The 27,887-nt window shown below is 35.5% G+C and overlaps 2 protein-coding genes and 1 long non-coding RNA gene across 6 annotated transcripts; 2 read left to right on the forward strand and 1 right to left on the reverse strand.

Annotated features, from left to right (window-relative positions):
* Positions 1-3,591: 3,591 nt before the first annotated feature.
* On the reverse strand, positions 3,592-15,405 carry LOC145209184 (kelch-like protein 12). 4 transcript variants are annotated; one of them, XM_080079449.1, is made up of 15 exons: positions 15,282-15,405; positions 9,725-9,813; positions 9,240-9,360; positions 8,853-9,006; positions 7,727-7,944; positions 7,380-7,529; positions 7,150-7,261; positions 6,874-6,953; positions 6,134-6,329; positions 5,858-5,998; positions 5,635-5,688; positions 5,263-5,388; positions 4,933-5,089; positions 4,794-4,867; positions 3,592-4,528 (listed from the first exon to the last, which is right to left on the reverse strand). In XM_080079449.1, exons 2-15 carry the CDS (start codon positions 9,787-9,789, stop codon positions 4,470-4,472), a joined length of 1,707 nt encoding a protein of 568 aa, XP_079935575.1. In that variant the 5' UTR covers positions 9,790-9,813; positions 15,282-15,405; the 3' UTR covers positions 3,592-4,469. The 4 variants fall into 4 exon arrangements, with proteins under 4 accessions (XP_079935575.1, XP_079935574.1, XP_079935576.1 ...); XM_080079448.1 differs by lacking the exon at positions 15,282-15,405 and adding an exon at positions 10,270-10,336; XM_080079450.1 differs by lacking the exon at positions 9,725-9,813.
* On the forward strand, positions 10,324-12,059 carry LOC145209187 (uncharacterized). The gene is made up of 4 exons (XR_013855023.1): positions 10,324-10,396; positions 10,971-11,035; positions 11,116-11,182; positions 11,950-12,059. It is a non-coding gene; the product is annotated as an uncharacterized LOC145209187 (long non-coding RNA).
* A 7,487-nt stretch (positions 15,406-22,892) lies between the features above and the next one.
* On the forward strand, positions 22,893-27,887 carry LOC145219903 (adhesion G protein-coupled receptor L4-like). Its single transcript, XM_080087235.1, has 6 exons — positions 22,893-23,083; positions 23,670-23,833; positions 24,266-24,978; positions 25,129-25,360; positions 25,734-26,216; positions 27,495-27,887. Exons 1-6 carry the CDS (start codon positions 22,893-22,895, stop codon positions 27,833-27,835), a joined length of 2,124 nt encoding a protein of 707 aa, XP_079943361.1. The 3' UTR covers positions 27,836-27,887.

The raw sequence follows: 27,887 nt of genomic DNA on the forward strand, positions 1-27,887 counted from the left end.
CTATGTTTAGGACAGGTTGCTCTACAGTTTGTCGAAACAGAAGTGAAAAGTATGTGAAATTGTTTTTCAGAACTTCAAGCCACGATAAACGAGGTTCTGGGTGGATTCGTCCTGCCCAATGTAACACAAACCAATGCAGAGTTGCTAGCAAACTTGAAACAGTTTGACGAGTTTATATTGAACTTGACCATCAACAACGTTGGCAACACAACAACCAAGTTATCGGTCCCTGGCATCGCTGAAATGGAATTCGGACAAATCCCTGACGTCAATCACATTTTTACCACCAATCTTGATGGATCAACTCAGCTACTGGAATTCAGTAGCATCGGGGGTCGTGGGAAGAGATCTCCTACTATCATTGTGTTTGTTTTCACGCAGTTTATATTCGAGCTTAGCAAGCTGCGACCGTTCTACGTTTTTCGCGACACAACCAGCTCCTTCTGGCAGATTGCAAACCACACATCGATTCATCCAAGCACCACCACCCCTTATCTGGGTATTCAAGCGTACAAGTTACTTGATGGATCCCAAATCGACGTCAATGTAAAATTCAGTGTAAACGTGACAGGTAAGTCCAACAGTTTTCATTATAAACCAAAGCAGAGGTCGTTAATTAGCTTCGCAGCATAGTAAGCTGCTGTGGTCGTTAACGGCATTTGGAGTCATGTTACAAAATATCAGGACGCCTAGAGCGGAAATATTTGTCACAACTAGTCAGTGTTAGCTGTCTGCTATGTAAGAGACTCTTCTGATTATAATACCGACTTGACGTTTATCCACATACACAATTTAACGAACACACATTATAATCCAACCTTACTGTTCTATAATATCGCTAATGAGCAAATTAAAATTAATTGTTGTAACATTGCTGCATAAAGACGATTTTTGTAACATCCAACAATCCTAAGAAATGCCGGCCCATGTCGAGTCATAAAGCTTGTTTGGCAAAACAAATACAAAACCGCCGATAATGTAGTATATTGTGTCAATAAAATGTAACTTGGTTTGCAGTTGACTCGACGTTGGAGAAAGAAGCACCACGAAAGTTGTTCGACGTTTACAGATCGTGGTACAAGATATCGTCGTTTCAGTTTATCTGCTTACGTCTGGATTATAATGCCAGTCGTTTCACACGCGATGGTTGCATGGGGCAGTCAGTTTACGGAATGGTGACGTGTTCGTGTGATCAACCTGATTTCTTCACTGTGGCTCCACAAATCGTCGCACAAGTCAGACCCGATGGAATCAGTGTAAGTCGAAGAGTTCAAATACACTTAAATTATTTTGTGCTTTTTATCCCTAGTTTTTTGGTCAATCTGCCTCAAAAAACAACCCAGAAATTGTGTTTGTAGTTAAAAACAACAACAACAACATGCATTTTTTTAGGTAATTTTCTTCGGTGGATTGGTAGTGGGGCTTGTCGTTCTCTTTCTCACGTGGATGGCACTTCTCAAGTTCAGTGTACAGGTGGAGTGTGACCGAATCGCAGTGCAAATAAGCCTTGTCTGTGCCCTCTTTCTTTTGCACATTGTTCTCTTGTTCGAAGGACTGTCAATAAATGGAAAAACACAGTGTGAAGTGGTCGCATTTTTCTGCCATTACTTTATGATGACCACCGGTAAGTTTAAAAATATCAACTATTTATTGCCCGACTAACATAACTTGCATATCCGGTAAACATAACTTGCATATCCGGTATAGTCAAACATGCACAATTTTATCAAATTACTTGGCATTTGGGACTGTAATATTTTTTGTGTCAGGCCTTCTGGTTCTGGCCGATGGAGCGACGATCCTCGCCAACTTGAATCCTCGATCTCTTCGATTCAAACGTCAAAACCCGGGTCGCCTCCTTCAAATTCAGCTCGCTATATGTTTGGGAATTCCCCTTATCATAGCTGGCGTCACAATTGCCGTCGCGCTTCCACAAGCCGGTTACATCTCGATGAGCGAGTACGGATACGAGCGTTGCTGGATCAATCACGATTCCATTGCCCTTGTTGCCGGGGTAACCGTTCCCATAGCAATTATCTTTATTGCTTGTTTCTTGCTGGCAATTCTGATCGGCGCCTTTGCTTCCCGAGCAAAGCCAAACTCCCCGGACGCAGCTCACCAGGCAACCAGCTATGACGCCATGACAGTTTATGACGTAGATAATGATCACGTGTTCCGAATATTGGTGGAATACGTGATGACGTGCTTTGCTTTGCTGGTGCCGTGGATCAAGTACTTTATACCAGGTTGGTGCTTTACAAACTTAGCTTTTGCTTGGTTTATCTGCTGTAATGCAGCATTTAATGAGTAAAACATCGTTTATTTTATTTCCCAATATTACTTTATTACTGCAGTTACGTTTAGGACATAATAAATTGTTCTTTTTCACTTCACTTGGGTGCTCCAAAATATTAAGTGTTTACACATTTTTATTTTATTTTTAGGAATTCACAACATTGAAGTCACCCTAGCTGATATCTACGTCACTATGACGTTAATCGGCTTACAAGGAGTTTTTGTCTTCATTATCTACGTCATCGTGAGTCCAGATGTAAGACGCACGTTCTGCGGAAAAGGCACAAATTATCCTGAGCGGTACAAGCTTTACTGGTACGGACCAGAGAGAGATCCAGATCCAATTCCTCTTGAAACTTTTGAGGAAAACATTTAAACATTTCCTTGCCCATGACGTGTTCGTTACGCCATGTGGGCATAATACTGTAATGACAGTTTTATATTGATGCTTTTAATACGGATTTTGAAATGTATTTTTATCTTTGTTATCGTCTGTCATAAAATTATGATTTATTTGCATTAAACTGTTGAAAACATTGCGACAGTTCGTAATGGGAGCACAAGTTGTTAAATTTCTTTTGTTGTTTAGAATTTGATTTACAAACGTACTTTACTGTTTTTTAAGCAACATTAGGTTATTAAAACCTGAAGTAAGTGTTTAATTTGTTGTTGTTTCGTTTGAACTGATTTGCATTAGATTGAAAAATCAGTAATTTGTTCGGCGTCAAGGACATAATTTGTCGTTTTTTATTCACGAGCTTGATAGAGTTTATAATGTGTTTTTTACGTAATAGTAATTTTTGTTAATGTATATTATTCCCCGAATTTGAATGGCAATGTTTTTTGAGACTTGGTTTTGTTTTGACGCTATTCTTTCTCAGTCATATCTATGCACCATTCTCTTTTATTTAATTGACAAGTTTTATTTTTTCACTTTGGAATTTCGACTTCAGCATGCTTGAGTTTAATAGTTCGGTGATGTAACAAAGTTTGGTATTTTGGCAATTAAAATCATTTAGGGAGTTCTTAAAAAACTAATGTTACCAAGGATTGTGATTTCTGTGTTTGATTTTGGGATAGAGATTTTGCATGTTGTGTTGTCGTTCGTTTTCGTGCAAAGTGCTGCTCAGATTTTATACGTTATAATCGATTATAATCGTTAGTATTACATTTGAATGAGACGAAATAAGGTAACAATAAAATAATATTTGTGATTTGGTGAACAACAAAAGTGTGGAGCGTTACATAAAAAAAATCATAAAAAGATAATGAGGTCTTTCAAAACTATACTTCAAAAACGTGTGAGATTCAATTTATTGGCGTATGTGACACACATACAGTTAATTAGGAAAGTTAAAAATCAAGCTAAACAACTACGTATGTACAAGAATAAGCAACAATTGTCAAAAACAGGGAAAGATTCTTTACAAAAGCATGTGTTTTGCCAGCTAACTTGCAAGACCTTTTGGGTTTAAGTACCTGACCAGCAAAACAGCATTTTCTGGGTTAAGGCAACTCATGCACCTCACCAGGCAAAGGATTTGAGTGCTACAAATGTGCCACAAACTAAAGTTGTATGAAAGAAAAGAAATGTATAACAGTGATACATCAGAAAACAGAGTGCACAAAACACAATTATAAAAAAAATTGGGGTCTCATTGTAGAACAGTGTATGAAGTCTTATAAAAAAACAAACCAAAAAAATCATCACAAAGGGTGTAATTATAGAATAAACCGACCTCTACCAAAAGTACTAATGAATAAATAAAGATTATATGGGAAAAAGCACCATGACTCAGCACATTTTGGTTGGGAAATAATTAAAATGTGGTTGAAGAAATACATGTACATGTTGTATTGCACAGCACAACAAACATATCTTTAAAATCTTAATTATTTATTACATTGTGCATAATTATTACTTGAGGTGTAAACAATATGAACAAATACAAGCATACTATTTAGAATCTGCTATTTGAATTAAAAAGCATTAAAGCACTTGCATAGAATGTTAAGCATCTTTGAATATCTGGGTAGGTTGAATCCATCCTGGTACTGGATTTACACAAGAGATTATTTTTTGGCAGTCAATAGACCAGCCCTGATTAATTGCAATGTCTCATTTATGTCTGTTTTTTGGTATATGATTTTTCACTTAGTATAAGGTCCAATATTTACATTATGAACCCAAATATTCTGGAACTGATCACAGCTTCTCCCAGTTTTTCTTGTTCTGTGTAAAGTAATGATTTAAATTTGGTTTTTTAAAAACAATTGGATTCTTTTTAATGGTGAAAATAACGACCCAAATAGATGTAAAAAGCGACATGCTCTATTGTTCAAACGTTTCGCCAAATGCTCATGCCATTATCAGTGATATGAAGGCCACATCAGTTACACCCATTTATATACACCTGAGTCGCATGAAGGAATGATAAAAGGGTGCAAAACAAGTGTCGCATAAAAAAAAAACACTAATTGTATTTTAAGAATTGTACCTTGCTGACAATTGGTAAATGTGTCTTTCCATGTGTGTGTTCTTGTACTAAAGCAACATAACTGGGTACTTTGACTGTGAAACATGGTTGATGTTAGGATTCAGTAAATGCTAATTGTTTACAAATCAGAAAATCATACCCTCCAAGAACAATAATTTCATCATTTGAAAGCACAAAAGATGTTGCATAGTTCAAGACATCTGGTGCATAAGGCAAAGTAGTCCAGGTGGCATTTTCAGTGCTTGTGTCAAGGAACTCACAACTATTGAAAGGTTGCTTGCTGTGAGAACATCCACCTAATTATTACACACATCATATTGTTTTTAAACAAATCCCAATTTTCACTAAATGTGTCAATCGATGACTAGCTAGTTATGAGAACACTATAGAACAGTAACTTTCAATAAAATGATTTTTGAAGAATTAAAAATTAATAACACAATAATTTCAATAAGCTGTGATGTTTTACCAAACACGTAGATCACATCACGAACTGTGGAAGCAGCAAAATTCATTCTTGCATCATTAAGGGGTGCAACTTTCTTCCATTGGTTTGTCCTGATATTTATGGCATCAACAGAATTTATTAGTCTAGCTGTACAAAAGGCAAATTGTTTTACTTCACACTTATTATAACTTATCTTAGTAAAATGCTGCACTGATATTAAAATTAGTTTTTGTAAAAACATATGCAATAAAAACATAGAGATTAATAGTTGTTAACTAGTTCCATTTTAAGTCATATAAACACTATGTAACACAGTGTATCTTTTCTTCAAATATATGTCAAACTGTAAAAGTCAGAATTGTATGTCGGAATGTAACAATTATTATTTCTTACATAGACGTGGTCGTAGAGGTCTTGTATCTCTGCCTCCGAGTAAAAAAACGTTTTCTGAAACAAACTTGGAATTGTCTGATGCCAAAACTAATATCTTGAACCAAGCAGGTCATTTTTTTAAAGAAGAAATTCTAATAAGTTTTGGTTACAGTTTAATGCAGAAAAATAATTGAATCAAAGGCTATGAAATAAATTGTTGTTCCAAATCTAAGAATATTCATACCTCCAATGATCATGGTACATGCTTCAGACCTGTTGTTTAGTTGATCCTTTTGCATGTCATGTTTCCAACAACCATCAACATACCTTTCTGTTCGATTTTCAAATCTTTGATTTGAGTAACCACCAAAAATGTAAACCGAACCTAAATGACCAGAGAATTCCCAATAGTGAAATTACTGTATTTTTATAATTAAAATCCTATAAAAACCTAATGTCAGGTCTCAACATTTTTTATACATTGAGGATTGATTGTCACTTTATATAGACCACCACATACCCTTAACTGATACTGCAGTTGCACCAGCTCGATGAAAATTTATACTACATTCTGATGTCCAAGATTTCCCATCAAATGACATAACTGATGTTGTCCCACTTTTACAATTGGTATCAAGACCTCCACAAAACATTACTTTATTTTCATGCATAACAAGTGCACTGTGGTAACTCACACGGAGAGATGGTTGAACAATCTGCAAAAACCCCAAAACAACTATAGCTAAATGTGGGTAATTGCATACAACCAAAGATGTTAATCATATGCTTGGGTTTAACTATCATTTTTGATTCATTTGGGCATAAACAATGATCTGACCAAGCAGCTCATGTTATGATATTCCCTCCTTGAGGATCACTGTTTTAGACCACCTGATCTGGGTCCTAAGTGGGCCAATAAAGCCACACATTTAAAAGTGTAGAGCCACACAATTATTTTTTGCTTCCTTTCCAACTGAAGAATCAAATACAAAGATATATATTTTACGACATACCGTACTGCATTCAAAAATATGAACTAAAATTTGTCTGAGAGCCAGATGCAATTATCAAAAGAGGATCATCTGGCTTACAAACCATAGGTTTCTGACACCTGGCCAAGGTGTAGATTGGGCAACTTTCAATTACAAACCAGATATTATCTGATGGCATGCTAGTATGTTGAAGCATTGTGGTTAAAACCATTGTGTTATAAATTAAAGTTGTATTGTTAAACAAAAATACTAAAATCTACATTAATACCTCAGTTTTTGGAGTGGTTTCTGTAAGTTGGAGAGGTTGAACACTGTTTTGTGGTGTCAAAATGTACAATCCCTTGTTGACTAAAAAAAGTAAGTAATAAATGTAAAAGAACAACTCTGGAATTTTTTACACATTTTTTTAACATATAAGGTACATTCCATTTTTTAATAAACTGTAAAAAAATGTTTTACAACCAGAAAAGACTTTACCATGAGTGTAGTGTTTTATAGTGTGGTATTGCAGATTGGTGCCAGATATGGTCAAGCAATGGTTTACCGTTTCTTGGGCCTGTTCTTGGTTGCTGCTTCTCAAAAAGTTCAGGCTCAATGTGATAATGCATTGCATCTTCCACCAAATCTCTACATGCTGTATTGTCCCTTACAAGTTTCTTATCAGCACAAAAAAAAACAAAGACGATAATAAATAGCTTTTTTTATTTTATTAGTTGATTTCTCCCATCGCATGCTCTACTTATCTTGGTCCCGACAAACTAGAATTAAACACACCTCTTTTCTCACAGTGTTTGAAAGAAATTGCTTTGTGACAGACTGAAGTCGCAGCAAACCAAAAAGTTTTGGGAAAGCTTCTTGTCTTTTGGGTAAATTGTGATTTGTCCAATTTACCAGTGCAGTGAAGAGCACATCTTCTGTTTCTACCTGACATTCAAATGGTGTTAGAAACTAGTTCAGACAAATTGAATTTTACTTAAAATATGTAACACATTATAAATACAAATTATTAAAAGTAATATTTTCTTATTCTTTATTATACAAATATTCTTTAGTTCAGTAATAATACCTGAAAGCAACAACAACATTTTTTTACAGGATCAATGTTATGACAGAGTGCATACTTTTATTTTATCAGATTTAAGAAACATCTGTATTTCATTTTCAGGGAGATCCATAAATTTCTTTGATTGACAAACTTCGCCAAAGTTTTTGTAAATACATTTATCAGTTTTTTGTTGAAGAGAGACCAAAGAAAATAGATGACTAATTTCCTTTAGATTCAATGAGTTTGAGGGTTCAACAACATCCAGCAAATACTCGTCAATCAGTTCTAACAAATCTGAATAGTTGAAAAAAAAATAAAACATTTACTAGAAATCAGTGTCCCTGTTTTCAAATGCAAGACACGGTGCAAAATGCAAAACATTACACAAAATAGAAGGTGGTTTAGCTTGCATTGCTACTTGTGCATCAGTAAGTCTGTGACTTATATGCTTTCAATTTTTTCTTTGGTCCCCAATTACCAAAAGTTTTGTAACCTCTGTTTGTTTCTGCAGGTAGAAGCTCACAGGTCGCAACACTGGCAAATTTGTGAATAATGCATTTAAAGTGATAAATGTGAATAAAATTGCTGATGTAAACCAAACTATGGAAATCAACATACTATTACTTTTGGTTGCACAAAATTGCATGAAGGCCTAAAGAAGAGAAAAAAAATGAATACTGTCAGTTTTCGTTTGAATGTTTCCACAATATACAGAAACAAAGCTGTTGAGCGCAGCCGTTAGATTGAACACATCGATAGTCATAATTGTGGACTGGGGCCAATTGGTTTCTGCTGTCCAGTGTGTATCTAGTTAACACTGTGCAGTGTGTTCCCAGTGCGAAGTGTAGAGTGATTTATTAAACGAAACACATATTTTTATATATAGCAAAAAAAACAACATGTGGTACAAAATTCAGCAAGGAACACTAAACCACATTTGCAGGTGTATGGCTGGAAACACAAGCTTTCTGACGCCATAACAAAGGGAAATTGTAACGGCCTAATCATCAACACACAAACATGAACAGCTATCAAATTTAGGACATGCAAAATCATGCTACGTTTAAATGACTTAGAGCTTGGGCAATTTAAGAATTTTATGATGTCAAATCTAATGCTTTTGTATGACAGCCACTACAAAGCCATGTTTATTTTAGGGCTAATGGTTCACAACCCAAAATATTTAAAGTGACAACATTTACTTTTCATTTGAAACATGGAAGCAGCTTGTAGAATGCCAAACACTTCTTCAACACAAAGAAAGATGCTTCCAGAGTAAACAAAATCCAATATTTGTTTAATGGCTTCCCAAGACAGCTCCTTCAGCTCAATAGTATCGGAGTATTTTTCCATCATCTTAGCAAAGAAATTGTAAGTCATTTATTATTGGCTATGGTGTTTATAGTCTTAACAAACACATAGATTGTGCTGCCAACAGTAGCTGTAGCATTTGATATGTTAATTACAATCTCAAACAATGGTGTCTGAAATAAAATTTGTGCATGCAAGCGCCGTAAATACAAAAACCTTAAATTTATTCTATGTGTTTCATGGATATAAATTAGGGTGTATGATTTCTAAATACTCACATCTGTTCGAAACATTGTTGCAAAGTAATCACAACTTGTTGCTAACACATTTCTATGAGCTGGAAATCTTTTTTCATTCACCACAAGTTCAACATCACAAAGAAACCCTTCCTTTCTCTGTCTAAAGGTGAGAGCTTGATAAGTAACAACTAGAATGGTATTACTTTAAATATTGCTTTCATACACAGTTTATGACATGATTCAAAAATTTTCATAAAAAATGTAAAGTTGTTGTTTTTAACTCAAAAGTCGCCCCTTCTAGAATTGTTTGACCTTTGCAAATTGTAGTTTTGTTTCACTTTTAAACTGGGTTTGGGAAAAAAATACAAAATTAAACATTCTCAAATGAAATTTTGAGGTACAAGTATTATAAATAAGTGTCAGTCACCACCAATGTTTAATAAATGAACAAAATGAGTTATTCGAAGCTGTTTCTTTACTATTACCGTTTATGCCGAGAAATCAACCATTAAAACAAAACTCACCTATTTAGATAATCAAGGCATTGTCCTGGATAGTTTTCAATTGATACCTGTCTTTTATTGCTCATCTTTGTGCACTACAGACTACATCTCTTTAAAACATATAATGACAAATCTCACATCACTGTGTAAGAATCTATACTCTAAAGTTCATTATCAACCATATATTTAGATAAACATCTCAGAAAAATTTGTTGTGTACAGATGTACGACCTTGCTTTATCACTGTTTGTTTGCTTACCAGTTTTAAAACTTTTACACCATTCCCTTGAGTACAATGTGTTTTATTCACAAATCCATGCAACATATTTTACGTGTGTCACCTTATATTACTGAAATTTTGCAACATCCAGAAATAATTACATAAATAAATAAAACTTTACTAAAATAGCAAAACTAAATTTCCGTCTTGATTGTTATGTTTACTTTTGTTTCTGGGGAATTCCCTCTCAGGAATAAGGAATGTTTATGACTAGATACAAAAGCCTTGAGTTTATTCTATGTGTGTCAAGGATATAAATTAAGATACAGTCTTTGGTAACACTCACATCTGTTCGAAACATTGTTGCAAAGTAATCACAACTAGTTGCTAACACAATTCTATGAGCTGGAAATCTTTATCCATCCACAACAAGTTCGACATCACACAGAAATCCTTCTTTTCGTTGTTTAATGGTGAGAGCTTGATCAGTACTTTGAATAATGCTTTGACACATGTTCAAAAACATTATTCGCAAGTTGGGTTAAAAAAATTGAAGTTGTAGTTCTTAACCACCTTTAGAAATTTAAGGTTATTGTTCTATGTCACTGCCAACCTGTGTTTGCTGTTCCTTACAGCCAAAACAGTGTAAACTAATTGCTTTGTATTTTATACAGTAGTCTGAGGTAGAATTAGAACACTGAATATTCTCAAATGCAAGTTTGCGGCTTATGTATTGTAAAAAAAGTGTCAGCCAGTAGGTATTTTTAACAAACAAAACAACATCAAATAATAGGATTTTTTTACGAAATACGTTTCGGACATTCTGAGATGGTGCTCCTAGCCTTTAAAAAACATATAAATCGGCAAGATGTAGAAAAGCCAGGCATGTAGTTAGCAACTGTTTTGTAGATAAACAAGTAATACTTGGTTTGTTGTGGCTCACATGTGTATAAGTTGTCAAATTTTTTTCCCCAAATATTTTGCTTTAAAGAGTATTGATCAATTGTCAAATATACAATTGTATAAAACAATATCTCTTATTAACAGATCCAACATTCAACATACAGGACCAGCCAAGTGACGTTTTGGTTTCAACAAAATCAGAGTTGCGGGTAAATAAAATAGGCCGATCAATAGAACTGTAACAAATATTATTACATGGATGTTCAAATGTTTGGTTTTAATTTAACAGAATACCTTCAAATATGTGGCAGAAATTGAAGAAAAAATGGTTGACAAAGAAGTAAAACTAACAGTCGGTGGGTGTATTGTTTATATTTTACCGAGGCAGTAGTGAACATCAAACTTACTGCTGTGTATGGAAATAAACACACTGCAAATGCAATTTTGTTACATCAATTGATTTTTACAGCAAACAATTAATTTTTGGCAAAATCATTAAACATCTTTTTGAAGAGTCACATAGCTATAAGAACTTTACTTCTTTAACAATTTTTGGGATTTCCCCACAAAACAATGCATTGCATCATGCTTTTTATTTACATGAGTTTTAAGCAGCAATAATTTAAATTCTGGCATTAGATTTAACAAGTTTGTATTTTGCGATTGCCATTTTGTGTAAAGTTTTGTTTATACAATTAGGCATACTACTGCCATGCATTGGAAAAGCTGAGCTGATACTGAGTCATTTTTGTAATTAGGCAATGATTACATTGCTGCGTAAATTTAGTATTTTAGAGTTTGTCATTTGTAAAAAATTTAAACAGGAAGAGGTTACACCTCTTCCAATGTGTGAACCCACAGGACAAACATTTAACAAACCTGTGACTGTCCGGCTTCAAACTTGTTGTATTACTGACCCTGATAAAAACGTTTAGGTTTCGCATACTGGTTGTTTTAAAGTAAACTATATTTTGGTTTGCAGTTATAAAAAAATGGCTTGGAAGATTTTTTGACTGGCCACAAGTTTATTGAAAATCTTGTGTACACATGACATAAAGTTAATTTTTACCAAAAAAATCTTTAAACATACACCCATAATTTATTATTGATATAAATTTTTTAGATTAAATCTGTTGAAAATGGAAAGACATGACAAATAATAATCAAAGTTGATCACAGTGAAGAGGATTACATCACTTTTGAAACACACCACTTCTCGTAGTATGTTATTTTAAAAAGCAAAATATTTAACATCATTGATTTCTTCTTTAGTTTTCAGGCATTTCTTGGCATCAAACACATTGTAAAACAAGACGTAATGCATAGAATCTACTTTACAACACCATGAGAGTCAAAATTCAGTTCAAAAAGTAAGGTTAAAAATTTCATTGTGTTCACTTTTCATATATCTTGTGTAAATCACAAGAAGATGCACATACTTCTTATTGTGGGTTATGTATAATTTAAATATTTTTCCGGGTGCAACTGCAACTCACATGTGCAAAGGGATATGTTTTGTTCGAATATACATAACTTTCCCCTATAGTTACATAACTGTTTATTTTATGGTATACAGAAGAAACTTTAAGTAAAAAAGAAATTAATCTACAAGTAATCAAATTGTAAATTTTGTTGTTTAATGTGAAAATTTTAGGACTTTAATTAAATCCCAAATTCTTCTGAAGATTTTAATGTTCTAGTTGTTTGTTTTTGTACTCAGGTCAAATTCTCCAATAAAGGTTTAGTATGGAAGGAATTGAAAACACTGCCGGATATAACATATACATATATCTCATTTCAAACCAATCACTTTACCTGGTAACAATATGCCATCAGTGGTAACTATAAGAGTATATATTGCTAAATATAAAATAGTGGTACCCCCAAAATACATAATAACCAGTGTATATGTTCATGCTAATGTATTACTTTAAACAAACTTCTCAAACAAAAAAAAGGAGAATACAAGTCACTGAAGCAGCCTTCAGTTAACGATGTTTGGAACTACTGATTATAGAAAAACAATATACTTACTATAGAAAGACAAATACTAACTTATGTCTAAATCTATATTTCATAAAACAAAGATTTATTTAGGTTTGGTACAGATGCAAATGTTATTGCAAAAAAGAAATTTGTGAAATTTGGTGCAGGGAAACCAATAAATCATACTGGAAATTCTCTTCTGCTAGTTGCTTTTATCAAAGAGAATTTAAACATAATTGGAGACAGTAATATTTTCAGTAGATGCACTCTTGCTCATGAAGATCAGTTCCAAATGGGGTAAAAGATTGTTGTCGGTCAACAGGAAAAACAATATATAAAAGTCACTTTTAATGTTTACTAGAAAAACTGATGATCCCGTCAGCATACATTTATAATGCGACAGAATGCCATCACCATTTAAATCAAAAAAGGTCCATGGCTGTGATAAAGCTATGCTGCAATACCGCATAACTACAGTGATCATGCTTAAGTTGACTACCAGATTTTGGCTGGACACTGGACCAAAAAGCAATTGGAGATATTTTTGTTCCTGGTGTGCTATTAAATGTGTTAAATCCATGAAGGTAACAAGTTCCAATGTGTTTTTGTTTGCAGATTTGACACGAGAAGCAACTAGACAAGTTTTAGATCAGTATAAATGCCATTTAAATAAGATCAACAGGTATATAAACATTGTTGTGCACACCTGTATATCACTGTGGTGCCCAGTTTAAAAACAGTTGGATATGACACAGAATATTGTGTTGTTTGTCATTGTGGTGCACAAGCGGTTTCATGAACATTTTTAAAAATGCCCACAACTCAGCATGTACATCTAATGTGGCTCACAGTGGTCATTGGCATACTCCAATATCTCATGTATATTTCCACAAACAGGAAAAAACTAAATATAGTATCGTTATAATATTACACATTTTAGGACATTTAACATATAATTTTGGACTTTAACTGCTCAGAATCAACTGTCCAAAACTTGGTACAAACCTCACTAGCCATACCAGAAGAACACTGGAACAATTTCTCAGATATTTTCTTACTGGAAGATGAGATAAGGACAAAAGATTTGATTTCAGAAAATGCACAAAACTCAGAAATGCGACGGTTTGCATTTGAAGTCTGGGGTGAAGGAGGTAAAACAATAGAAATGATTTGTAAATTTAGCTGTAACCAGTGAAATAGCAACATTCAAAAGAGGAATCATCTCAATTAAAATGCAAAATGCATTTTCACATTGTTTTTTTAGAAGGAAATGATGCAGAGAAACTTCTCATACACATTGTCCACTATCAAAAAGCATTAATTGAGAGGTTAAGAAGATGGTCTCCGAATCGTTAACTACATTTGCATTAACCTGTACATTTTAATTAGTTTTTAGAGCATGATTATATGCTACAGCTTATTAATGTCGATACCTTGAAGTAATCATGCACACTGATATGAAATTTCTAAACAAAAGTAGTGCCTTTGTCTAAAACACTTTCAATTTGTCTATAAGTTGATTGATTTGTTATACATTCATGTAAATTAATAGCTGTATAAAAACAAGTTTTAGAAACTATTTTGTGAATATTGTTTTTGTTTTTATTATAATACTTTCAATTGATGTGTTTTCAATGTTTTTTCTGTTCTGAATTTATTGTTGTGTAGGCACAACCTATTTTATGTCGGAAGTCATTTAAAGATATGCTACAGTAGAAATGGAAAGCACTTATTTTGTCATATTTTTGGTTGTAGCCTTATGTTATCTTTGCCATATATTTTTATATTACATTTGTACCTTTCGTGATAAATTGTTTCTGAAATCTTATTATTTTCATAAGATAAACATACTCATACTGGGATCAGCCCTGAAGCGTCGATGCTGATTCGGTACGCACCTTTAATAGGCCTGGTGTACTATGATTTATTATTTTCTTAGTTTAAATTTATGTAGTGCTTCAATTAAATTTTTACTAAACACTGTGCTGTTAATCAAGGGAGGTGCTTTACCTAATGCTTTTAAGCGAATATTAGGAGGTTTTATTTATTCTGTAATGATGTATTTAAATGTATACATGTTTTGTATTAATAAAATAACTTACCTTTTACTAGTATCATTGGAGACACAGTAATAATTTGATTTTTGCATCTGAATAGCAGTTGGAACACAAAAATTTTCACAGCCTATACAACCTAATCCTATCCGTTAGTACTTCCAAAAAATGTTAAAAAACTTTTGTGGCCTTGTTTGACTGTTGGCAAACCTGCAAACTAAGAAGCTGTGATGTACTTAAAAATGACTACAGACTAAATCTGCACTGACAACCACACAGGACTCCATTCCGTCTGATGTGCATAAATTAAAGATATAGAGAAACAGCATCATGTTAAAAAATACAAAGAAATTAAACATTACCGACTTGCTGCTAAGAAAGTACGTGCAAGCAAATGGCGCTATAAAAGTCTTACCGTTAAAATCATTCCAAAATTCCGTTAGTCAGATGAAGATTCAGCTGGTCTAAAAGGAGCAACATAGTAACACAATTTCTCTACCCACTACCCCTGAAAAGTAAAGCTTGGAAATTGTCAGACTTTGATATTTTGTTTGTTACGTTAATACATTTAAAAACTATTTGCTATTTACGTTTTGTCTCAAAATAAAACTCTCTGCTTCTAATCAATACCTGTACAAAAACTTGTTTTGACAATAAGTAGTTACAGGAGAAAAAATCAGATTTGGCGCTAAATAATGGAGGGAATGCTTCTAGCCTTCAACAAAACCTGCTTTTAGTGGGTTTCGTGTTTAGCGCCAAAAATGGATTCAGACTATTTCCGCTAGTTGACGCTGCGGAGTTAGTTAATGCAAAACGTACAATAACACAGCACAAATTTACATTTTTACAAAAGTATAGCTAAATTTGAAACGAAAGTAATAAGTTTCAAATGTTAAAACACTTAAGTGCTGAAGAAAACATGATAATATCATAAAGTGGAGTAAAGATTGTATTTGCTGTATTATTTTAAATACAGACGAATCCGGTTAATCGCATACCGGTTAATCGCATAATCCGTTTAATTGCATCACAATTAAAAATCCCAAACCGTCGCCCATCGTTTGTTAAGAAAATTGTCCGGTTAATCGCATACCGGTTTATCACATAAACCGGATATTCGCATCGTTTTTTAACGAAATATGCGATTAACCGGATTGATGATCTCTATGTGAAAGTCGAACAGACCGAGTTTTTCGAATAAAAAACGACGATATGATAGTAAAATCCTCCGGAGGTAATGTACACGAAGAGACGTGGATGCATGGTTGCATTCTACACCAAATAACGCATCTAATTTCAACGTTCAAAATGACACGTCTCGACTATAGAATATTTTGGAAAAGTCATTAGGAGATTAAAACAACGTTCAGTGCACCGCTGTGCGATAACAAGGAGTCGTTGTCTCAAAGCCGTGCACATTGATCCTTTTTTTTTATTGGCTTATCTAATCGCCAATAGTGATATAACAGGCGTTTAAAATTTAAATGAAGAGTTCAACGTGTCAAAATTACGAAACTGGTGTTCCGGCAAAGACGCTGATTGTAATTTCTTACTAAGTAAGAACTGCACCAAATTCGAAGTGTTAAACTATATTGACATTTGAACAATATTAAATGTAAAACAAATGTTTAAAAATGTTTTCTGTTATATTGTTCATGACCCGCCAAACACATAATGGTTGTAAAAAATATTAGATCGCAAGTAATCACACGATGTTGTTTAGATTCACGTAATTGATAACGTGCCAACGACTGACATATTTTATGTCTTCTATTCGTGACCTTGCGCAACTTATCAGGAAGAACGCCGATTAAAAAGGCATTTATTCCTCTAGTACTTGTTGCTGCTTTAAATTTTTGAAGGAACGATCACACGTTGATCACGTGACAGTCACGCTAGTCTTGCAGCTGTAGTTTTGCTGAGTAAGCTAGAAAGTAGCGCCACAATCTGAGTCTTTAAAGTATTGCTAAAATCAATTATTCTTTTTGTCAATTGTATAACGGGTTATAATAGAAACTGATGATGCAGCTCGCCTTGTGCCAAAGTTGTAAGTTTGACTAGGTTTCGGTCGTGTCCCGGTTTGGGCTTGCTTACAAATATGCACCTAGCACTTTGCCGCTTAACACGTTGGTTTGAACTAGAAAATGAAATAGGTTAGAGACAACAGGCAATTTTACGTGTATATAAAGTAAGACGCCTGGCACATTTATAAGGGAAACTACCCAAAACAAGACTAAAACGTCATAAACCGTCTTCATAGGGAAGTTCCCAAATTTAACTTTTGGGCCCCTTGGCTTCGATGCGATGTAACATATCTTTTCAAATAAACCTTACTGCAAGAGAAAGCACAATCGAGAGAACTGTGTCGTGCGCACGAACTAAGAGTGTGTGTGCGTGCGTTTTTATTGTTTCTTCAACACACTTAGGCGATTGCACCATAGCCACGACAGTTAGGAAGCATGACGTCATGCATTGCGCTAAGAGTAATAAATCTAGTTTTGACTTGAGAGTACTTTTTTCGATTCTCGGCAACAAAAGAGAGAAAATACTGTCCCGTTGCCATAGTTGAGCGTCACTGCAACTTTGTTTTAGCTGGGCAAGTGAAAATGAGCACTTTCGTTAACGGCGTGTACTGTTTACATAGCAACCGGATTATCGCATCATCCGGTTAATCGCATCAAATACCCGTGGCAAATCGATGATGCGATTAACCGGATTCGTCTGTATATTTTTAGTGCTACAATGCACATAAATTATATATCAAATATTTTGTTGTTGTCATCTATGAAATTATGGCAATAAACTGTAAAAAGAAAGTGTATGAGGTAGGGAAATAGTCAAAAAATCGCGACATCAAATTTGACAATACTTTAAACCCCATCAACCGTGTTTGTAGTAGACCAGGTTTGTGGAAATCTGGTCCAAATCCCACACTGTGCAAGTATGCAGACTTTGTTTCACGACATGAACCACAAAAAGTAAAAAAATACCATATATGCATATATGCGGTAAACTGTTTTCCCACAGAGCTGTAGTGTTCACTAAGGTGTCTCGGTACAAGCTATAAACCGAGTCACTGCAAATGTTCGCTGATGAGTCTCAAGGTTATAACCGCGTCACTACAAATTAGAAAGGTATACCACCGTCCTTAACCTCCCAAGCTTCTGGGCTTGTCAGGACCAAGTCCTGGAAACTCCACACACTTCAGTTCGTTTGTTTATTACTTCTGGAAGGCACAAGAAGTAATAGGTTTAGAAAGAGCAGAGAAGAGAGCGAAATGAACGAATGCGGTTTTATATATACCCCGGAAAAGGCGTTACATCGTACACATGTGCTCTTGCGATTGGCTCTTGCACAATTCCCACACAAAGCAATGTCCAATCACAGCACGAGACAAAACATACGGTTAAAACTCGCAAACACCAGATCACAAAGTCGAATCTACATCCTAATTAACTGCGACAGGAAATATTACAAAGTCCGAACACGATTTGTCAATACAGTGGGATTTAGTTGCTATACAATTTTAACTTCCTCGCAGCCTTTGAGAAAGCGAGTCAAAACCGAGCTATTTTGGTAAACAAATATTGCAAAGTTTGCACAAACTATGTCGCAACCGCTACAGAGCCAATCAGAAGGGCAACCTTTATGTAGTGTCAATGTTGCCTCTCAGGTTTCATAATATAAATGCTATCCCGCAAAAACTTGTTGCACATGGAACCTATCACCTAAGCAACATTTAAGTTGATTAAAGCTGCTTTTCGATTTGTTCGAAATGACACACGTGACAATTATTGTACACGACGGTTGGTGACGTTACAATTTGCGTAAAGCACTGGTGCAAAAAAATTATGCGGTGAAATAACTTTTTTTCTGAAAAATGAATGACAAAATTCAAAGGATAATTGGGTACATCGTGTTACTACGTGTGAATTCATCCCAGTTTAAAAAATAGACAATTCTTTATAATGTCAAAAATCAATTTAAAACCCGATAACTACTTTGACATTATGTTTCGTTTAAAACCATGAACATTTGCCGAAACGTTTGAACAATACAGCATATCGCTTTTTACGTTTATTCATGTAGTGTCCCTGAATCCGGTTCTGCATCACCTCCGAGTTAATCATGACATCACGAGGGGCGCATTTTCTAAATTGTATTTTCTACAAATTTATTTGGAGTCAGTATTACAAGATTACATAAACATGTAAGTAAATGGCACAGTCACAAAGGCCACAAATGCAACGTAACAATAAAGATCTACATACCTAATATATCATATAACAAAATAGGTGCTACCTGTTTCTGCGAATGATAAATTAAATTTTGAAAAACATCCACATCATTTCGATTGAAAATTAAACTGATGAAACTACGCACAAAACATTTCTAAAAGTTGCATTCATATGACTAAAAGAACTAACAATAGATCAAATAGGCGCATAGACCAAGTGATAGTGTTTTAGGCACTACTTGTGTTTGGAAATTTTGATTTCTGTGAGAACCACGCTATTTCTGGTACATCATGTAAGTTATGATTTAAAAATAGACCTTATATAAAGTTTGACTAGGGCATGATTACTTTAAGACATGAACCCAAAATAAACTGTAAAGTATAATCACAGTACATAAAAAAAATAAAAATAAAAAAAATAAATAAATCGAAGTCAATGCAAATGTAGTCAACAAGTTGGAGACCTTCCTCTTAAACTTTCGATCACTTCTTTTTTAAGGGTTGGGCAACTGTTACGAAATTATTTCGGCAGCTTTGGGAATACAGCTAAACGGTCTTTCATATGGCGACGTTAAACTTGAATCGACCCCTTTTGCCTGATCCTATATGTTAAACTAAAACTGCCTCCCTAATTCGGAAACTTCCCGAACCCTGCAATAACGGCTCACCACTAAGCCAATGAAAGACCACAAACTGGTTTCACTAATAGGCGCCTTGTTTAAGTAAAAGCGATAACATACACTGGTGTAAAACAACACGTATTTCCAACTTCGACACGTTGCGCTCAATAATCAGTAAACGCCAGTACAGCACAGAACAGAAACCAACAAGTGTAACTCACACGGCGCCCAGAGGAAGACTGACCTTCATTATTTTACTCGCAAGTGCGACGCGGCCACGCACGTGGAAGAAACAATCACGTGACGACCAAAGGCACATCCGCGTAACGATACAACAATCAACCGTAAATTAGTGGCGGGGAAAGGACGATCATACAAACAGAGAAAAGACAACTATTACAATATAAAACAAATAGGTGAATGGTGTGTGGTAAAACAAGATATATACAGTGTGTGGTAAAACAAGATATATACAGTGTGTGGTAAAACGAGATATATGCCGTGAAAATATGATTGGCAAAACAAACCAATTAAACACAACAACAATAACAGAGTTAAGTGCCAGGATATTCAATATGCAACATTTCAAAGAAAACGATTATAAGTGCACGTAGGTGTGTGAAAATAAAGGAGTTAAACAGTTTATGATTACAAAAGGCGAAAGTGCTAAAAATTCGTCACACAACCAGCAACAACCGATGGTAACGATCTATTGGTCACCGAGTGCAAGGCGAAAAGGTAGAGTCACTGAAATGCCTATTCAGCCAAGGTAATCTATTCTAAGTATCCCATATCCAATCAAACTGTCAAAAAGTAGATGTTAATAATTCGGCCTGCATAAAATGATAGCTTTATAGTCTGCATACCGTTAAACCAACCGTGTCCAATATCTATTGTCGGGGATGAAGATCTATTGCAGGATAAATCTATTGTGGGTAGTTATTTTGTGCACACTCATTACATGCAAAACCACCTTTACACAGCATTGAAACGAAGAGAATTTCGCAGACTGCTACCCATTGTATGTGATTTTCTAGTAATTTCAGCTAAAGACGTTGTGACCATTTTGTGCACCATGATGATGACATCACCTTAAATATGCAGCTCATACCTGTAACATACGGAAGAACGACAGATCGTGGAAAATATCGGAATCTACATGGTTGTAACATATTATCTGTCTGTCGTTTGGTGTTTTCAAATGACGTGTGTGTCTCGCAAAGGTGAAAACATCAATTGGAAATAAAATCGTGGAAAACGTTAGGATTTGAGTATTCCTCTGTTGCAACAACAAGTTGTTGTTGATGTGCAATGTGGTCTCATACCAGGTAAAACGTTTTTATGCGTTGTTTTGACATTTAATTGGATGGTATGTTAGGCAGATACGTTCACATGGGCGTAGTCAGATCGCTACCGTGATCCTTTAAGGTTGTGGTGCGTTAAGAAGTAATAAGAGACCTTAGCCTAAAATATGTCCGTACAACAAGCAAAAGGGATTTTCCTTGCCAATGTGTAAAATCGACAGCATAGAAGCAATAAACCTAAGAGAACGTTTTCGCGAAAATTGTCCCGAAAAAATAATCCGTTTTTAACTGGTGATTCTATTAGATGTATGTGTTTTCTCGCAGTTTACTGGACAAGTTGTTTAATGGTTACCACCGAAATGTTTTTATTTAATTGTTAAGTTTTACAAAATCTTGAAATGATTTTAATTGTGGTTTTTTTATGGCTTGTTAGAAAAACTGTACGGGTAAATGCATATTACTACTTAATACGAACACGATGTTTCATTTTTTGACAGTTCATTATTAGATTGTTCGTTTAACATTCAGGTTTTGATTCAAGATGTTGTTTGTAAAAATTATCTTGCTTTCGGTTGTAAGGACGGTTTGGTCGCTACCTGTTCCAGGTAAGGAAATGCGGCGTTATACCATTTCACGAAATAAACCCAACTTAACTCAACTCAATGCAGTGTGTCAAATCGACTTTCTACACACCACTGATTTTTCACTGAGGGTGAATTTACCATCTTAATGTATGTTTTATTTAAGGAAATATTGTGCAAAAATATCTTGGTAATATTGTCAAAACAGAATATTGCTAAAGTGATTTTATTTTCTTAAAAGTTCCAGCTTTGTATGTAAACGTATAGCTTTGCGTTTTCGTACACCTAAAATAAATTTTAAGTTTTGATCTATTCTTTATGTGTAATACCATCTTTTTGAGTGTAAATAAATTACATGTAGGCTATAGATATATGACTGCATAGATTTGAGTGGCCGAAATTCTTTTTCAAATTCGTTATGTTATCATAAACTAAAATACGAAAGGCAGTGCTATAAAGGCACAGTTGATTTAAAATTGGTGCTGCTATGTTTAAAACATTCATGTTGTTCCACATTTTTCGCCAGAAAATTTTACTTTTTCTACAAATTGTTTCTTTCGATATAGGTCAATTTTGTCCAAGATACGCTTGCGACGATTTCGTTGATTGCTTTCTCGAGGGCGAAACGCAGCTTTCAGCCAATGCTACCGGGACAATCTTGCAATTGTGGAGACAATTCCGACAAGGAACCTGTGTAGGGGCATGGCATTTCGCCGCAGCAGGCAATGGCGGAGATCTTCGCCCTGGAGAAGCATTCTATTGCCAAAAGCTTCTGCAAACTGCTGAAGTTCAGTTGGAGTTTCTCAAAGCAGGTAACATGGTTTACGCCTAAACAGTTCAGTTGCATTGCAAAACTATATAAGCACTGTACAGAACTGTATGGTCCGCACCAAAACTCATACAAATTAGCGTCACTTTCTTGAACCTTGCTCAAACGATTAGAAGTGCTGTTGTTGTTCTACGTTTTAATAAGACATTTCATTTTTGTCAAAAATAACCGCTAATGAGTTGATATTAACCCATAAATTCTCACGATCGTTTTTGTAGAATTTTCATGTATAAACGTATAACAGACAGCAGCATTAATTTGGCATATTTTGCTCAAAATCTCACCACCGACTTATGCATTCCAGCAGGAAGCTACCTAACACCATAGCCATTACAATTGCTGCAAGCTTGGTGTTTCATCAAGCAAGAAACAAAATCGACGAGTCCATCAACTGTTAAACTCACAAGCTTTTATTGGTGTTTGCAGGCGTACCAGTTTTTCCTGACTTCCTCATCATGGTCAAAAAGAATGTTACAGACTTTCTCGAAGCATCATCGCGTACTCCCCAGGGCTGTTACGCTTTACCGGATCCTTCAATCGCTCTTGGCCCGGCCGCTATTGTCAATCAGAAACAGAATGACATCGTTTCCTGCTTGGGAAGAAATGCATCGACGCCGTTTCTTGTCTTAAGTAAGTGGACACTGATGTATATTTTTACGTTTCTTTGCATATGTAGCTGATTTTGCTGCTAAAAAAAGCAATAAACAAAAGTTGCAGCATGATAAACTATGAAACAGTTGATGAGAGTTTTTTTAACTAAACCATATACCAAGAACTATATCTTCGTTGTTGTCCTGAAATAATAACAATGTTGGTAAAAACCTAATAGTAACAAAAACGTTGCAAAAAAGCAAATGTAAAATCAAGGTGGCTTCCTTTGTAAACTATACCACATACTTTTTTCCCAAAAGTTTTAGTTAATTTACAGGCGTCCATTTAATATTTTTACGCCCCGGTTAAATTTATCACTAAATGTTTTTTTAGACAAGACTTCTTAACGATTTTTTTTACTTTTTCATGGCCAGTTTATTAACAAGTAGATGTTATTTGCATTTTCACTTTTATTTGAAACTGAATACATTTTTATACGAGATTTCGAAACTTCCTTTGATTTTAACAAAAACTTTCTTCACTTTTACCCAAATTCACTTTAGATGTAACTTTAGCACTCCTTGTGCCTTTTCAACCGAGGTTTTATTTGACTATTCCACAACAACCCTATGTATTTTCAGACGTGACATTGATGGCTACACTAACAAACCTCCCACTTACGCCCCCTGGATTGGTGGTCCTCTCAGCAACACCGAGTACCACGCATGTGCAGCAGTGCGAGTTTTCGATGGACTCTGGACCAACAGAGATTGCACAAACATACATGTTGCGTGTAACTACTCGGGTTCGTGTAATAAGACATTAATAAAAACTAAATTAACACAATATGAAATACCAATGTGAATCAGATTTTGATAAACTCAAAACACTAGAACCCTTAGATTAAAACATAACAACCACACAAAGGATATGACACATCTGTTTTATGACACAACGGCTGTAACGTACCACCGCTTTTCCGAAACAGTCAAACAATAAGCATTTTACCTAACCTTATGATTTGTTGGCGCATACCTGTCAGCTTGAATTTCGTGTAACAGTTTTAGCAAAACTATGTATATAAAAACACGTGTTCGGCAGGAATCCATCAAACACATGTCGCAATACGAGCTCAATACGTTTTAGTCAAAATGCATCTAAGCATGCGCAGTGTTATAGTGATAGATATATATTGATTTTATTTTATTTTTTGATTTTACTTTCACGTATTTTGCAGTGTTGCGTTCTCCGGTGGTTGCGTTGATGCAAGACGCAGTAATAGGTACATCAGGTGATCCAAATATCCTCATCGGAATTGAACAACAGCTCCGCATAGTGGCAATAAACGACCCCGACTTCGTGAATCCAGGAGAGATTCTTACCCTCGGAAGCGTGCAGCTTTCCATTAACACCACGAATGTCGACCCCGAAGATAAAGATAAAGTATTGGAGGCGAGTCTCAACCTCACTAGCGCCTTCGTCACATACCGATTGTCCTTGGAACCGATCAAAGAAGAAGAAGACGAAAAAGTGGATACCCCAGTCATGGCTTTTCCCCGCAATGTCACCGATTCAATCAAAAGCGATGCCTCAAGTGGGGACGGAGAAAGGCTCGTCTCGCCAGGAACCGTCTCCTTCATAACAGTCTCAGGCTACTACGGTAAAAACGGGACTTTGCCAGGGTTCGTCGACATCCGAACGAAGCGCCCAGAATCGGCTGGGGCTTGCGAAGATCTCATCTTTGCCACAACGAGAACCGAAGGCAAAAGCTCGCTCAAGCTTCGTCCCGTTTGCGCCTTTATCAACCAAACCACCAAGCTGTACAGCACTTCCGGCTGCTTGACGTCATACGACATCGAGACGAATGACGTCAACTGTACGTGTAACCACCTGACCATGTTTGCGGTTCTATTGGCAGTGAGGAACGTGGTTATCCCAACCGGAGTAACTGTGAGTGTGATTTCTATGAAATAATTTATGATCTCTGTAGCTTAGCATTTTTGGTAAAAAAGCATTTGTCACTTCTTAAGTTTTGCAGTTTTAAAACAACATAAACATCAGGGTTGAAACATCATCTCTTAATGCAATTTCTCGTTACAGATGGTGTCTTACACTACTGAATCGTCATCCATAGCTTTTCTTGGCATCACCATTGCTATTCTACTGTGGTTTAAGGACAGTGTAAAGGGCGACCGAACTCCTGTTCAGATCAACCTGGCTTTTGCACTCCTAATTTTCCACGCGGTCAACTTGTCACATGACCTCGCCATCCTGCATGATGAGTTTTGTGTAGCTCACTGTGCAATCAACCATTACTTCTTGCTTGCCACAGGTTAGTTTGAGTTACAAATTATCGTTGTTAAAATATCGTATACATTGAAACACGAAACATAAACGGAAAAGATTGATGTTTGGTTATAGAAATTCAAACGGCTTCTGCGATTTTTTACAAGCAGTTACGAGTATTTACTTGGCTGCAAATGTTTTTTCAACAAATACATTAACACACAATTACATTTGTATAAACTCAATTAAATCATCCGTTTTTTACCTGCATCCAGCATGAAGTTGAAAAAAGCTTGTTATTGATCATTTTATCACAAATTGGCACACAAATCTAAGAAGTACAAAATACGTAAAGTTTCTTGTGATAAGTTACAACCCCACATATTTTTGCCCGATTAAATAGATTCTATCTGTTCAAGGATGTTGGCTGTGTGTCGAGGGAGTTCGCATCTTCATGGCAACCTCTGATCCGGTGGGTTTCAAGGTGCAGAACAAACAGAAGAGATACAGAGTCTTCCTTGTTGTAGGATGGGCCATCCCTCTCGTCATTGTGGGGTCATCACTTGGTGTAGGAATTCCCCTGGGACTACACATGGAGCCCCAACCTTTTTTTACCCAGTGCCAACAATATCGCAATGAAACCGTTCTCATACCCAAGTATGAGAAATGCTGGTTGGCTCCTGGTACTCCAATCTTCTACTCCACGGTAATCGCTCCTCTTGCTGTCATCCTCCTCATCAATCTCTTCATCGTGGTGAAGACTTTAGTGGTGATGCTCAACTCGAAGAGGATGCAGAATCGTAATCAGGGACACAGCATGAAGGACATCTCGAGAGCTGGAAAGTCCCTCTTCTTCCTCTTCGTAATGTTGGGAGGAACCTGGGCAATCGCTTTCTTTACAGGTAAGACTATCAGCAGTTTATGTTAATATCTTTTCCAGTCCATTAGGCATGAAATTTTAAATGTCGTCAAACGTTTGTACAGAATCGATTAGCTTTAAACAACGACACTGTAGCGTTGCTTTGTTGCCACATAAGTAAATATAGGTCTGTATTAACATTAATGAACAAAAGAGAGAACAACTATTGCGTTTTGGGATAAACCTATTGCACTTTACCGACTGTTTGTAATCCTCAAAAGTACAATCAGCCAACGCTACGAACAACTGCCATAAAAAACAATTTAATCTAGGGTTGGCAAGCCGGTCAATTGACCGGCCAAATACGGTCAATTGACCGGTCAATTGACAGCACTTTATTTAACCGGTCAAATACTATTTTTAATTTTAAAAATCAAATGTGGTAAATTTTCTTGTACTTGCTTTTTGGTTGGTGAAAAGGGTAATTTATTTCTAATAACCCTCAGGTAGAACAGTTTAGGGCATACTGTTGTATTAATAAGTGCTTTTTAAGCTAATGTAGATGTGTTTTGTTCATTTGAAATAAATCCCATAACAATTAGGGGATACTTTTCATTTGAAATTAAGATCTGATTTACGTTACGGCAAAGGTTTGCAATGCAATTAGAAAACATGCATCACTTCTAGCACCATTTTATCTTAATAAAAATCGGGTGTGATAGGTCGATGAGGGGAAGTTAGTTCATTAGAATTTACTTGGGCATTTTCGCAAATGTTGCACATTTTGACTGACAGATAAAAAATCTAAGTAATTTAAAGCATCTGTGTAAACTTGTAGGTCTACAGCCCTTTTTCTATAGTTGATCCAAAAATTATTTGTAGCTATATATTTAGCTTATAATTTCCCAGAATAGATTTTTGTGGATAAGTTACAGGTCAGTACTTATTGGGATAAAGTACGTACATATCGAGCTATGAATCCAGTTTACAAATGTGATTACTGAATGAAAATTACAGACAAACAGATGGGGCCATTGATGAAATAAAGCATGCAATGCAGTCGGAAAAGTCTGTAATAAAATATAAACTGAACATTTCCTATTTCACAAACAAATTTACATGAGTTGAAACCTTCATTTCCATTACTTATGGTTTAGCAGACGATTAAACTTCCAACTTTTAACTAAAATTGCAATTTAATACTGGGAATAGTATTTGACCGATATTTGACCTATTTGACAAGTATTTGACCGGTCAATTGACCAGATTTTATTTGACCGGTCAAATGCCCAACCCTAATTTAATCAAACTCTTTTCGCAGGAATCGGAAACGAAATCACCTCCCAGGTCTTCCTATACATCAATGCGATTGTTAACGGGGCTCAAGGCGTCATCGTCTTCCTTCTCTATTGCGTCATGAATGACGTCATACGCGAGAAGCTCCTTCTATTGTTGAACATAAAGAAAAAGAAGAAGAATTCCTCAAAGGGAAAGATCACCGAGTCTAAACCAATCAAAAGCGTCCCACGACCGAAAAAGACGAGTGAGGCGAAGGCTAAAGCGAAGGTGCAGGCCAATGTGAAAGCAGCCAACCGCAAAACCTGTTTGATCAGGGAAAACCCATCTTCCGGAATAATTCCACTAACAACAGACGAGCAGTGACGTTAGTAACAATCGTGCAAAACTAGACAAAACACAACATGTACAGAATAAA

Source organism: Phallusia mammillata, chromosome 1, assembly GCF_965637545.1.
Source record: "Phallusia mammillata chromosome 1, kaPhaMamm4.hap1.1, whole genome shotgun sequence".
Classification (NCBI taxonomy): domain Eukaryota; kingdom Metazoa; phylum Chordata; class Ascidiacea; order Phlebobranchia; family Ascidiidae; genus Phallusia; species Phallusia mammillata.